Source organism: Cucurbita maxima, unplaced genomic scaffold (assembly GCF_002738345.1).
Source record: "Cucurbita maxima cultivar Rimu unplaced genomic scaffold, Cmax_1.0 Cma_Scf00011, whole genome shotgun sequence".
In the NCBI taxonomy this organism is placed as follows: Eukaryota; Viridiplantae; Streptophyta; class Magnoliopsida; order Cucurbitales; family Cucurbitaceae; genus Cucurbita; species Cucurbita maxima.
In genome coordinates this window covers 4,201,530-4,215,707 of record NW_019272027.1, presented here as the reverse complement: position 1 = coordinate 4,215,707, position 14,178 = coordinate 4,201,530, and the positions used below count along the sequence as shown (strand labels likewise).

Below are 14,178 nucleotides of genomic sequence, written 5' to 3'. Positions count from 1 at the left end.
TAAATTATTTAATATTTAACATTTAACATTTAATTCTAATAATTTTCTAACATTTAAATAATAATTATCCTTAATCACAAAATAATAATAACAACGATAAAATAATATAGATACTAATATCCCTAAAACGCTCACAATGCACCATGGACCTATAATATGACAGTGCTAAGCTAAATATGATGACGAGAATCATGACAATTAATCTCAATACGTTTGGTTTATTCATGAAAAATTGAATCACGAGCTGTCTTTTAATAATAACTCTAATTGTCAAAACAAAATGACGTAGGATGACGAAGATAAACAACCATATTTGCAACCAAACAATTTTACAAAAAGTCGAGGTCATGACACGATACTTCACTTCGATAGTAGAAATCCGAGAAATAACATTTTGTTTTTTACTCTTCCATGAAAACAGTAAATCACAAAAGTTGGTGGTCGGCTTGCAGTTTGTCGAATCACCAACCTAATCAACATCAGAGTAAGCTATACAAGTTTAATGACGATGAGGAAGGAAACAAGAAACCCTAAAACTGAGTTTCTCGAAGATACTTGAAATACAAAGATGTGATGTCCTACATTGGTTGGGAGGAGAACAAATCACTAACGGTGTGGAAATCTTTCCCTTGCAGACGCATTTTAAAGCCTTGAGAGGAAGTCCGAAAGAGAAATCCTAAAGAGGACAATATCTGCTAGTGGTGGATCTGAGTCGTTACAAATGGTATCATAGCCAGACACCAGACGATGTGTCAGCCTTCTCGCTGTTTCTCGAAGGGGGGTAGGCACGAGGCGGTGTGCCAGTAAGGACGCTGTACCCCAAAGAGGGTTGATTTAAGGGAAGCTCGAAAGGAAAAACCGTCAGTAAAGACGTTGGGCCTCAAAGGAGACTTGAAAGGGAAAACTCAAAAAAGACAATATTTATTAGCAGTGGATCTTAGTCGCTACAAAAGAACAGCAACCCAACGAAACCAGCCAAATCAATATTGGGATGCAAACTAGGATCTTAATGGACAGCAACTATGTATTTAAAATTTAAATAATCTCTTAAAAATGTATTTAAATAATAACAATAATATTACATATAAAAATAAAAATAATAATTAATTCATTAATTATTTTATTTTGAAACACGTGTTTGAAAGAATATTTTTGGAGGAATTAGTAAATTATCACGCACTTCGTATTTAATATAAATTATTATTTTTAAAAAGGCCAATATATATTTTTATTTTCAATTTAATGATTAATATGACTTTGTCTTAATTTATAATTATAATTATATATATTAAGGAGAAAATTAAAATTACAAATATGCAATCAACCTATATTATTTTAAAAATTTGAAGATGTGGAAATAATTAATTTAAAATTAATTAAAAATGAATAATTTATAAGCCACCTCACAATATATATAATAATTTATAAACCATGTGAATCTCGCCCAATGTGATCGTGTCAAAGAATTAATTTAGTTTTGTAAGACCCATATCTACAATTTGGATTAGGGTTCAATATTTACGTACCACGTCCCTCCACAAATTTACACGAGTCCTTTTAACATGTTTAAGTACACTTAACTTTAAAGTTTCGTGATTGAGTCACTAAAAATGAATGTACAAGTTATTGATATAAATAGTAATTTAATCGTGTTATTAATATTTTAATTTTATTATTTTTTTTAATGGACGGTCTATTTTAATTCACGAACATATTAATTGAATTTTGCTATAATGTTACGGACTAGCTTAAATATTATTTCTATAAATTTTAAAAATATGTTCGTATTATTTATTTAATCAAAAAAATAACTTTTTAAATTTATTGAAAGAAAAATGGTTAAAACTGATTAATTTAAAGTCGNNNNGGGGGGGGGGGGGGGGGGGGGGGGGAAATCAAGGCATGAAAAACGTGGAAACTGTCATATTATGGTGGGTCCCACGCACGTGAGCCAATTTAAATACATGCATTCTGCACGTGCTACGGTGAGCAACAAATACATTTATTTTATTCCTAATATAGATTTTATTTTATTTTGGAAATATTTTAACTTCTTTTTTATTTAATTAAGGGATGAAATCATATTTTCAAGTTAAATAAAAATAAAAATAAAAAACATTAATTTTGTTTTTTTATTTTGTAATTTCTTTTAAAAAATATTTTCTCCCTATTAAACATTAATTTTCCTATCTTTTCATATATTCTCTCTTTATAACATTATATTTATTTTTAAATAAAAAATTTGAACCAATAAATAAATAAATATATATATAAATTTACTTATTTTGCATATATTTGAAGGATGTTCCTATCTTTTTCACATACTGTTTGTAACATTATATTATTTTTTTTTGTTTAGAAAATATTATTTAGTGTATTAAAATATTTTATATTTTTTAATAAAATTTATATTTTTAATTTTTTTAAAATATATATATATGGAAAAATTTCCATGAAAATCCGTTAAAATAAAGGGAAGATTTCGCTAACAGGAGACGTCAGACGGGATAAAAAAACGAGCTTCACCATTCTCGTTCTGCCACGTGGACATACATATATGCTCCACATTTATTTAATTAGGTACATACATACAATAATGTTATCTAACTTGCTTTAATTCAATACCACTCCTCCTCCTTTGACTATCTTTCCATATATTCATTTATAGCTTCCCAATTTTTTTAAATATCGGGTAATTTATTAAAATGACAAAATATTGGAGTTTTTAACGTTATTCTCATGATAAACACGAAAAACGACTCGTAAATACATTTAACATTTTTCACATTTATATACTTCAATTCAAATCATATTTTGAAAGATTTTTATTTAATAATTTTAATAAATCTATTGAAAAACATAAATTTATGTGGTCTATGTTTTTTATATAAATTTTATGATTATTATTATATGAAATTGTTTTGGATGTGATATTATTATATAAATCAAAATTCTAATAATACAAAAAGAGACTCAACAAAAACTCGACCGAAAACCTAAACTTGATTGAACGAGTTAATCCAGAAAGAAAGACGAAACAAAAGATTAATGAAACTGAGGTTGTCCCTCGTGGCCAACTTCAATTATAGCAGAGCAAGATTCAACAGCTCCTGTCCTATCCGTCCTACAGGTTTCCACCAAAGTGCCTTAAGTAGCCCTCGAAGACTTTGTTTATTCTATCCTATCTTTGAGATTCTCTCCTCACTTTCAAAGATATACGTAAAATTAAATTAAAAAAAATTAAATCAATGGCCCAAATAATCTCAACTAACCCAACTGGATTAGATTCATTATCTAATACATAATACTTAGGTTTAAAAAATTATACAACATAAACATTAAAAAAAAAATGTCTCACCTAAGGGATGAATTTATAAATTTAAATCCAAAAAATAGAGAAAAAAAGGCAATAAAAAAAAAAAAAAAAAAAAAAAAAAAAAAAAAAAAAAAAAAAAAAACTTCTCAACATTATGTATCATCAATACTAGCACATACATACTCTCCACTAGGCAAAAAAATTGGGATTTTGGTATATTCTACAAAACAATTTGGCTGCTGCTTCCATCCTCAAGCCACCTAGTTATAGATTGATTTACAATGGAAAAAATGCTTATTATTGCATAATTATTGGGCCTATACATGATTGTAATATGCTGCTCAAAACAAGCTGAACTTCTCCAGAGCTATGTTCACTCCTAACAAGATCTACCAACAATGGGAAAAGCCGTTGAACACACCTTTTAAATAGGTCCCTTTCGAACCGGCGGATAACCTCCAACGCCGAGACGACTAGAGATGTACGAGCAGCCACCTCTTCCTTCTTTGCTGAGCCCAATGGAAGAATCCAATGTAGCACAGGCTGGTTGGGTTCTTTCTTCTCACTCGGCACCCCTGTACACTTCAAGTAAATATGCAAAATTTGTTCGCAAACTACGACCAGTTCGGATTCTACGAGAGTTGCGTTAGTCAGTGAAGGACTTTCCGCGAGCATATTTTGGAGGAAGTTGAGGTAGCTCCGATAAGACTCGTTTTCGAAGTGAACCACGGGTGGGTCGGAAATCTCGAGGATGGAGCAAGCTTTCTGTAGCTTCTTATGAAGGACTGTGTTGGAATTCAGTTTCTGGGAATGTGTAGCAACGGAAGAGAAGATATCCAGAATGATGGAAATGTTGGCTTCTGAGAAAGGTTGGGTATGGCTCTTGTACAGATCAGTAATGACCTGATCAAAGAAATGAGGAAAAATTTTATATCCAAGAAAACAAAAACACAAAAATTGAAACATGAGAAGGAAGCTGACCTGTATGATGAGGAGTTGCATTGCGATATGACTCTTCATCCTCGAAACAATGTAGGACGCCATCTGCAGATCGTCGTCGTCAAGACCATCAGCCGACAAACCTTGATCAGAAGCCACATCCACATCATAATAAGATTGAGCGATCCCAAGAACATTGACGTCATCCATGGTTCTCAGGACCTTCATAAACCCAGGCACGGTTAATGTGGCAGCTTGCTTCAAAGCAAGAAAAATCTCTCTCCATTCATCTTCGGTAAGCCTGTTACCCAAGTCGCCTGCCAAACGCATTAATGCAGCAACACCCGTGCTGGCAGGACCCTGGATCGGACTCCTAATGTATCCTGTCAGAATCGACACCACCCCGGGTAGTTGAGACCTTATAACATTGAAAAAGCTAATGAACAGATCTACTAAACAATCTGCCGCCACTGTACAGGTATCAGAATCCCATGTAGTTCCTTCTGAATATTCATCATTTTCATCCTCGTCCATTTCTTTCTTGTCATGCAAAGAACTAAATATGGGGAAAACTATGGTATTGATAACACCAACCCAAAACTGACGCGAGAAAAGATGGCCATGATCTTTTAGGATATTAAAAAGTACTTCCAAGGAACTTTTTCTGATTGGTGATCTAGGATCAGAAGTTAACTTTGATAGCCCTGAAAAGACGATGGCAAAAAGATTAACTATATAAATTCCTATCCAAATTGAGTCTGCAAGATTGAAACATGGAGGCCATATGAAGGCCTCGTATATACATTTCAAAGGACAGAGTGTAACCCAATAACATTAACGGTTAGTAGTATAGAAATTTTAAGTCATAAAATTGTATTCCCACGACAAAAATTACTAGAAAAATGCATCAAAAAGTGAGTTCCCCGACTTATGCATGTATTATAGAGAAAATAATTGCATCTCATCCAGCCAAAAATTGAGTTTTTAACAGAAGTTTCACCTGCAAGTAAAGGAACCCAATAGGAAGCATAATCGTCCTTATCTGTGGGTACGGGTATGGATGGGGGTGCATCAGGAGTATTGGATGAAACATTATCTCCAGTCATCTCGTAGCAAACAAGTCCCCCTTCTGCAAGCTTTACAGCACAAAACCGAAGGAACGCAATGGCATTGAGACTGACATCACTGTTAAATCTACTATTTGTGAAAGTGATGAGACACCGAACGCAATCGGTAAATGTTGTAGTTTCAGTCTCTGTTATATAAGGAAAATATTCTCGAACTATTTTTTCCATCGTTTCAAAAGCCAATAAGACAATATTCTTCCGCTCATCAGCAGCAGCAGCAGTGAAAACCTGAGACAATAGTGGAGAATAAGGTGATGGAATTAGATGACTACTCCATTATACTCATAAAAAATAGTCATAATTGGGAGGGAGAACTCGTAAGATCTCTTTATCGAATCTATTTAATATTTCCTCGTCTAGAAGCATACATCACATAATATGAATTTTCAATTCAGTTTTTTGAACTGAAGTTCCTTCCCCATTAAAATTAGCAATCCACGAGTTGAGAAAAAAAGTTCGAGGTGCCGTAGAAGGGGCACTAAAATTAAAAGACATGAGTAGATCTACCCAACCCCATTGTTCAAATTTTCTGCTCTAGCAATACGCCAGTATTGTGACACCCAAAATTATAATATTGGTGTTTGGAACGTACCATAAAAACACTTTTCCATCCAGATTTGACATTGTTGACACGACTGAGAACCATTTGCGAAATGCACCGAACTATTAATTCCCTGATTTCCGTGGAGTTGCTTTTCTGCATAACAATTACGAAAGGTCTCAGAAATTCATTCTGGAAGTTATAATTTGCAAGCTCCTCACGCTCCAAAAACTTCATCGCAAGCTGCCTCAGTGAATCCATCACAAATATTGCAACCGATAGATTCTCTGATAAGCCAACTGACACAAAGAAATCAGAGAGAACACTCCACATGCGAGACCACACCAATCGGATGCGGTTCATGTTGTAATGCCTGCAAAAGAATCAGTGTCGTGTGGTGATTTTTCCCATTCCATTTCTAAATGTCCTCAAGTCAAGAGAGACTGTAGAGTCGACAAATTAAGCAAATATGAAGCATTACCTAAACTGAAGATTAAAATATATGTCTATGTGTACATATATGTATGCATGTATGTATGAATATATATGTGTGTGCGCGCGTGAGTGTGTGTGTGTGGGCGCACGTATATATATTTATGTGTGTATGTATATGTATACGTGTGTGTATGTGTCTGTGTGTATGTATATAGATGAAGTGACTCAAGGTAAAGACAACGATCTTACGCCACTTCAACTAATTTAGTGAGGCTGAACACACGTGGGTCTGTTGGAGACTGCAATTCTGCAATAGCAACTTTGCATAGGGCCTTCACAAATGCTACTATTGCTTCACTGTTCAAACTTTGACTATGAGCAAATACGTGGTTCAACTCAAAATTGCCTATTTGATCCAGCAAATTCAAGTTTGAAATAAGATGGTTAATCTGTTCAGGAGTTACTGGTCCTGGAGTATTCGCTCCATGAGAGGTGCTGTCATATGAACCTCCACGAACAACAGCCATAACAGCTGGATTTTGAAGACCTCCCTTTTTCTTCAGAGATGACAGACCTGCCGACTTCAGCACTTTCTCTTCAGTTTCAATATTGGATGATGTCAAAAATGACGCATCCGGTGGTGCACCCTCTCCCAATAATTGTAAGTTCTCAATTCTAGAGAGACATGTAAATATGTGCTCCCATGCCTCTTGAAGGAAATTACCATCCTCTATGGCAATAGAAATTATAGCCTGCACGTGAGAATTGATTCAGGAGAACAAAAGAAAAAAATCATTTATCATTCAAAAGGAAAACATTTTCACGGAGTTGCAAAAAATGACCATACACCACAGATTATGTAATTAGCTCTTCATGTATAATTCAATATGATGTGAGAAAATAAACGTATCTAAAGATTATTGTCCTCATCACAATGTTCACACATTGGACCTAATTTGATAAGTTTAATAGCTTGAAGATGTTAGATGAGAACATGCTTCAAAACGGTGAAAAAATGGGCATCCGTTTCATAGCCTAAATAAGCCACCATGTTTTAGCAATATTCTCAATTTAGTTGGGAAATACAGAAAATTGCACCTACAGTTTAAGTTCCCTCCATTGGACAATTTTTATAGAAGAAAAAACTATTTCTGATTTAATGATGAGAATACGCAAACCTTCACAGCTTCAACATTTTTTTGTTTCATATCGGCAGCACAATGAAGATTGGTAAACTTAGCCATTGATGTCACGAAAGCATCCCTTTGAGTCTGCAAACCCAGAACGGCTGTAACGTGTACAGCAAACCGAAAGCCTAGTAAGCATTGAGAAGTAGCAAGCTTATCATCACTTTGGTCAAGAGTCACACTGAATGCCGCCAACATAGGACCCCAGCAGGCTTCCACCATAAACCTCAATATTGTTACATCAGTCACAGCGTGATAAACAGACCTGCAAATACAGATAAACAAAGGAGTTTCCTTTTTTTTTTAGTAATAAGAGCAAGTGCCTAATTTTTTAAACGCCTCAACAAAAAATAAAATCTTCCATAACGAGCCAGAACACAAACAAATTACAATGGAAAACTATTGCCACAAACAAAACTCAATTTCTCACTAGCAGATTGAATTATCAACATAGATTTCATTTCATAGCTTACTCAGATTTTCCAGACTTCGCCTTAAACTGCTCCTGTATGTGCCTTATAAGAAGCCCGTTTGCACCCACAGCTTTTTCTTCTGTCTGCTTCCAAGAAACTAGATTGAGTATACCATCTAAGCCCAAAAGTTTGTTGATGCTAGTTGCCTGCTTACTTTGTGAAGCTGAAGAATCAGAATTCATCTTAATTTCATTCCTAACAATCTGATCGTAAAGAGCACCCAGATACTCATCAGGTAAATCTTTGCCATCATCAATTCCTCGATTATTCCGGATAAAATCAGCTTTCGTCATCTGAATATTCAACCAAAGCACAACAGAAGTAAGGAACATACCTCAATACAGTAAGATTTATAAAAAATAATTATAATAATAATAAATAAATAAAGCTCAGATTTCTTATATCAACGTGCAAATAAAACTGAGGAATGAAAAGCAGCAGAATATGATATATATTTCAGTAATAGTTGCATGCATTCAGCCACCAAACAAGAAAAACTATCACCAAAATCAAGTTTTATAAATCTTAAACATGCAATAAATCGGACAAACTTCTGTGAAATCTCAGGCATGCATGCCGCCCTTCAAATCTCTCACATACTTTTGCAGTCAAGATGGGGCAGTACTATTCTAAGGCTTTTTATCCCTTCTGTCTAAAATAACCCACTGGTTCACAATCAATAACATCTTCACCATCCAACATTCGGAGATCTTGGCCAAGTGAATGAGATACAGTTGGAATTAATCCAAAAAGTAGAAGTAACCTAAATATCATCTAGATTTATAAACAGACTATTAACATGCACTATCCAATCAAATGCGTAAGTTAGAGCCAAACCTTATCTTTCACCATGTTATTATGAGCATCTGTGTTCAGCATAATAACAGAATAAGCAAGAACATAAGCAGTATCTGCACTTGTGAATGAACCAGGGCTACATTTACAGTACCGCTCAGCAAACTTCTCCATGATACGGTCAATTTTTTGGGCCTCTCCGGGTAACCTGAAGCCTCGCAGGAAAAACCTTATTGCTTCACCAAAGTCCATCGCTTTAAAATTAAATGAATCAACATAAGCATGCATAACTTTCAAAGGGAATTCCTCCCTTTCACCCAAATAATCTCCAATGACTCTTTCATTCAGGCCGTTAGTATTCTTGAGAAAAGACGCCACCTCTTCAGGAGAACCACCAACTTTTTTTGTGCTAATCAGAAACTCAATACCCCTGGAAGGTTTCCTGTTGAACAGCGAAATACCTTTCTGAACATAATACAGGAAAGTTGTCAGAACAATGTGCTTCAGACTAACTACCTCTAAGATGAATGTGTCTGAAATAATAGATTCTATGATGAATATGTTCTAACCAAACAACATATGAGGAAATTGTCAATTCAACTAACAGAACCAATTAGTAAGAAACAAAATGTGAAAATAAGTATGATTAGAAAGATGACCAGCCAAGAAGGAAATGAAAATAGCGAGAAGCAAAGAGCTTTCTAATTGGCCAAAATGCCATTGCAAACAGATGACCTACCTACCTCCCTTGAAAAACTCCAAAGCAACCACACGACAGGAACCCCAACTATTAGACACTAACTGAACCCAGGCAAGAGCATCATCTACCCTTCTTTGCTTTGAAGATAACAGAAGAAACGCAATCTCTAACCCAGGCCAAAATTCCCAACTGTAAGCACTCTAGTGGATCTACTCTTTTAATAGATGCCAATATCTTATAGTACACTATAGATATTAAAAGTGGTAGTGTCTAAAAGAAAATTTTATAACTTTGAAGTAGGTAAAGATGAAATTAAAAGTATCAGTAAAAAAAAAAAAAAAAAATTGAGTTAAGACCATAAAAGTTTTAAACATGTACACTTAAATTGATTGGTGAATGACATAAGTGCCTTTAATGGTAAGTGCCTTTAATGGAAGCTGAGCTTTGGAAGTACTGAGATGTAGAAAACTTTCCTGCCTTAATACGAGCTGAAAATTAAAAAAGGAAGATTCCTCTACCACCACTCTTTTCCCCTAGCCATTACCTATAAACCGTAAGGTTTTTGTTCAAAAAGAATTAAACTTTTAAAATTTTCTTCCTACACAAACACAAACAATCCTCTTCATTTGTACTTTAAAAGAGAAACAGTTAGAAAGGAAGATAATTTTTTTTCTCAAGGAGTATAGAAACTCTTTCTCTGTCTCCTACTGGAGTACCTAGATAGAAGTAATTTTTTTTAAAGATGCCTAAGTGGATCTTTTTGTCACCTCTTATAGTGAATCTAACCTAGGAATGGGAGGATGTCCTATCTCCCTTCCCTTATTGTTAGTTTCTCTTTAATTATGAAGTGATTTCTGACCCAAATTCCCTTGTGATAAATAACCATAGGGAGACCATAGAAATAATTCTGCCCCAAGAACTGCACCTCATTCCAGTTTTCTTCACAAACTTGTGAATATCTACATTGTTTCTCTTCTCAAAGAAAAAAAATTGTGAACACCTAAATCTCCCAAGAAATTTTTGAAACTCTACTTGAAACTCTACTTCATCTGGGAACTTTGTTAGGAGAGATTAGTAGTATCTTTACAACTCGTCTTGACTTCCTTCTTAACTCAGTTCTCTGTATAGTTTATACTGGTGGAATTATCCATTTTCTAACTATAGCTTCTGTATACTATTAGCCAAGTGGAAGAACTTTTGGAAATCCACCCATGGACTTTTGAGCTTTATGCCATCTTTTGTATGTTTCATTTACAAATGAAATCATCGTCTCTTCCCCTCCCAGACACCCCCACCCCCGCCAAAAAAAAAACATCCCAATAAATTGCCATCATAGGATTTATTCATTCTATACTAGTTTGAACCTTCATATTGCCACAATTTCCAGCAGGAGCCACCACTCGTCACCCACCCTCTACATAAATAAAATGTATTAACTAGAGAATAAATAATTCTCAAACCTGGAGCTCGATTTTGTAAGCTCTGCGTTGCTCAAGTGTAGCAGCATCTGAGAACTCAGGATTTCCATCAGGATGGAGCTCAGAATCAACAGCAGCTGTTTCTTCCCCACTTAAACAATTCTCAAGTGAAACATCACTCTCAGAAGTCTTGAGAAAATATGTATCATCCAGCTTCAGTTGTTGGTCCATCCAAGTTCCCATTGATTTAATGATGCTTACCAAACACTTAACAGATTCATGCCTAAATGTAATATCTTGTGCTGGAGACAATGTTGAGGTTGAACCAGAAGGCGGTCCAAGAGCAGTTTTCAAAAGGCCATTCACAATCCTGCAAATATTTCAATATAAGGGTAACATCACAACATCAACGTCAAACCAATCCCCCACAAAAAAAAAAAAAATTCCTCTCTTACACAAGCAGAGGAGAGGAAGAAAATTGTCAACCCTCGAGAAAACAAAGGAAAACTATAGTTTTATCCAGAGTAAAACAAAATCAACATCTGAAACAAAAGGCATGGAAAGAGCAGTACCTCTCGAAAATATTTGGAGAATCAACATCACAATCATAGTTGACAAAAATATCCACCATAATCTGTGAATCCTGAGATATCTTATCCAATAAATTGAGCACGGTCATTTTCTGCAAGAAACTAGGCTGAAGTACATTCTCAAGCACTCGGAGGACAAGCATGGGAAAAAAGATACCAATTTCTGCTTTCAGTCCTGATCTAAATTTTGTCAACAAGCTCATAAAAATAGAACATTGAATCTGGAAGATGGCCATTGCCGACAGGGCACTGTTTTTTAATAATGATAAGCAAAGAAACTGCTTGATAGAATTGAGAAACCTGAAACCAACAGTGACAGAACCTGTCACAGTTTATCCAATCAACAATAGCTTACTACAAAGTACTCAGACCAAATAAAACGTTAATTTGGAAAAGGGGCATGTGTCATAAGAAGCTTGAAAATGCTCTAGATTTTTCAAAACAAAATAAGATTATATTCTGAATGCCCGAAGTAATTTCTCCCAATGAAAATACCTAGTTTAAAAAGATAAAATCACATATAATTATTAGGTAGAAAACTAGATTGGTCAAGGTTTTGTATCAATCGTGGAGTTTCAAGGCAGTTATAAAGACTTCCATGAGTAACACTAAAATGATCGATGAAGAATGAAATGCTTGCCTCTCGTTAAGGCGCCAAACTGGCCCTGCCTTATCCATAATCACCTTTAGCAGTTCCAGAGACAGTGTTTTGCCCCTTAAGAGGATCTGATCATCTGGGTGCTCCGGGGATGAGAATTTCATTGACAACTTACACAAATTCTTAAACAAATGAAATCCATCCTCCCTAATCTTACTACAACCACCTGATTCGGCTACATCTTCCGTTTCTCCCACATCAGATTCACCTTTATTGTCAGCTTTAAGTGGCGAAGCATTGCCATTCTGCAATTGTCCCCAACTTGAAAATAGTTTCTTATCCGCAACCCCTTCGCTGGCATCCATTACCTCATTAATAAAGTTCTGGCAAAAATATATAGAATTGCCTTCATTCAAGTTCTTGTCGGTAAATTCCAATAATTCATTCACAGAAATTATACTCGCAGGAACATCCATGGAGTCTTCCTCCATCCTACTGAAAATAATGATCATTATTTGACCTAGAACGGATTTTGCACAGATCTGATTCGTACCACTCAAGCCACCGAGATACACATTGTAACAAGTCCGAACAACATTAACCAAACAATCCCCGCGGATCAATACACAAGGGCATCGAACCGCAGAGAGCAACACCCTGAGAACAGTGAGCTCAATTCCTTCATCACCAAGACCTCCCGACTTGCACACAGACTCAACGATCCTAAACACAATGGAACTAGCACCAGAATTCGCCTCGCCATCCGGCCTCTCGATCTCGCCACGGAATAGACCGCGGGAGAACAATTTGAAGACGCACTCAAGCGCGGGCTCAGCAACCTTGACGTAGGCGGCATCGAGGGCCAAAAGGAGCGGTTGGAGCACAAACTCCGCATCAGCCGGTGAAAGGCCAGAAATCGGGGAAGCAGGATCAAGAGAAGCTTCCGAAATAGAATCAAGCTTATCGAGAACGGATTTGCAAGAGGAAACAAGGTGAGAATGCTTACGCCAGGCCGCGTTCTTGACAATCTTATCGAGGGAAGGGCCGATCGCACGGCCGCATCTGGACTTGCCACCTAGGGCTTGCGAAACCGACATTGGTGCAGAATCAAAGAACAGAAATCCATTCAGCGAATCATGGTTGAAATTGAATTGAATCGGAAGAAAATTACCAGTGGTAGCTTCAATTTAATGTCCAATTCGAAGCTGAATCTGTTCATGGGCTCATCGATTTTGGATTTCCCCCTTTTCGGTTTGGCCCTCGGTTTGGTGCCAAGTCGCAGGCTCTGTGAGTCGAAACTTGTTCAACAAAAGCACACAGAAAGAGCGATGAGAAAGAGAAATGAGAGAAACCCGATAATTACGTAAACCGGAAATTTACATCGTAACGCAACGGTTGGGTTGGACTCAGTGCATCACACGCGCCTTCTTAATGTGGACAAAAAATCAATTTCTTTTTTTTTTTTTTTTTTAATATTGATATAATTTAATGTCAAACATATAAAATTTGAATTCTCATTTTAAAATTAAAATAATTATTATTTTAAAATTCAAATCCCTCGTTAAAAAAATTCAAAATCAAACGTAAGCCTAACTTATTACTTAGTCAAGAAGATATTTATTTATTTTTTAAACGAATGCCTACGGGTCCAACTTTTAACTTCAAAGAAGGGACGATTGTTAGCTGATCGGCCATCATTAACTCTATGTAGACATCATTTATCACACAATACACGAGCTTTTAGCCATGCAATGGGAGGACCTATTAGTACGGGAGGCGAGCTTACTTTCCCTCGTATGAGATCATTGATTTATTCAAAACTTCGCTCCCGAGGCACTCAAAATCGATAGGTTTACAAGAGACAATTGCTTCAGTTTTGCAGCCTCCTTCGTTTTTTATAACACGAATCTAGATAATAGTATCACGTTTCAAAAATAATCTAAGATGCATTCTTTCTGTCGAACGAAAGAATATTTATAGCCTTTCAGTAAATAAAGTGAGACATTTGATGGTTCGGATCTCTCTGGTAAAAACGAAAGCATAATTCCTTATTATTCAT

General features: G+C 35.6%; 1 protein-coding gene across 1 annotated transcript; it reads right to left on the bottom strand.

Moving 5' to 3' along the window:
• Nucleotides 1–3,443: 3,443 nt before the first annotated feature.
• Nucleotides 3,444–13,463, bottom strand: LOC111486404 (brefeldin A-inhibited guanine nucleotide-exchange protein 1-like). Its single transcript, XM_023133517.1, has 11 exons — nt 12,162–13,463; nt 11,504–11,821; nt 10,974–11,301; nt 8,856–9,278; nt 8,019–8,311; nt 7,537–7,810; nt 6,608–7,110; nt 5,975–6,296; nt 5,256–5,610; nt 4,298–4,959; nt 3,444–4,219 (listed from the first exon to the last, which is right to left on the bottom strand). Exons 1-11 carry the CDS (start codon nt 13,214–13,216, stop codon nt 3,614–3,616), a joined length of 5,139 nt encoding a protein of 1,712 aa, XP_022989285.1. The 5' UTR covers nt 13,217–13,463; the 3' UTR covers nt 3,444–3,613.
• Nucleotides 13,464–14,178: the final 715 nt, after the last annotated feature.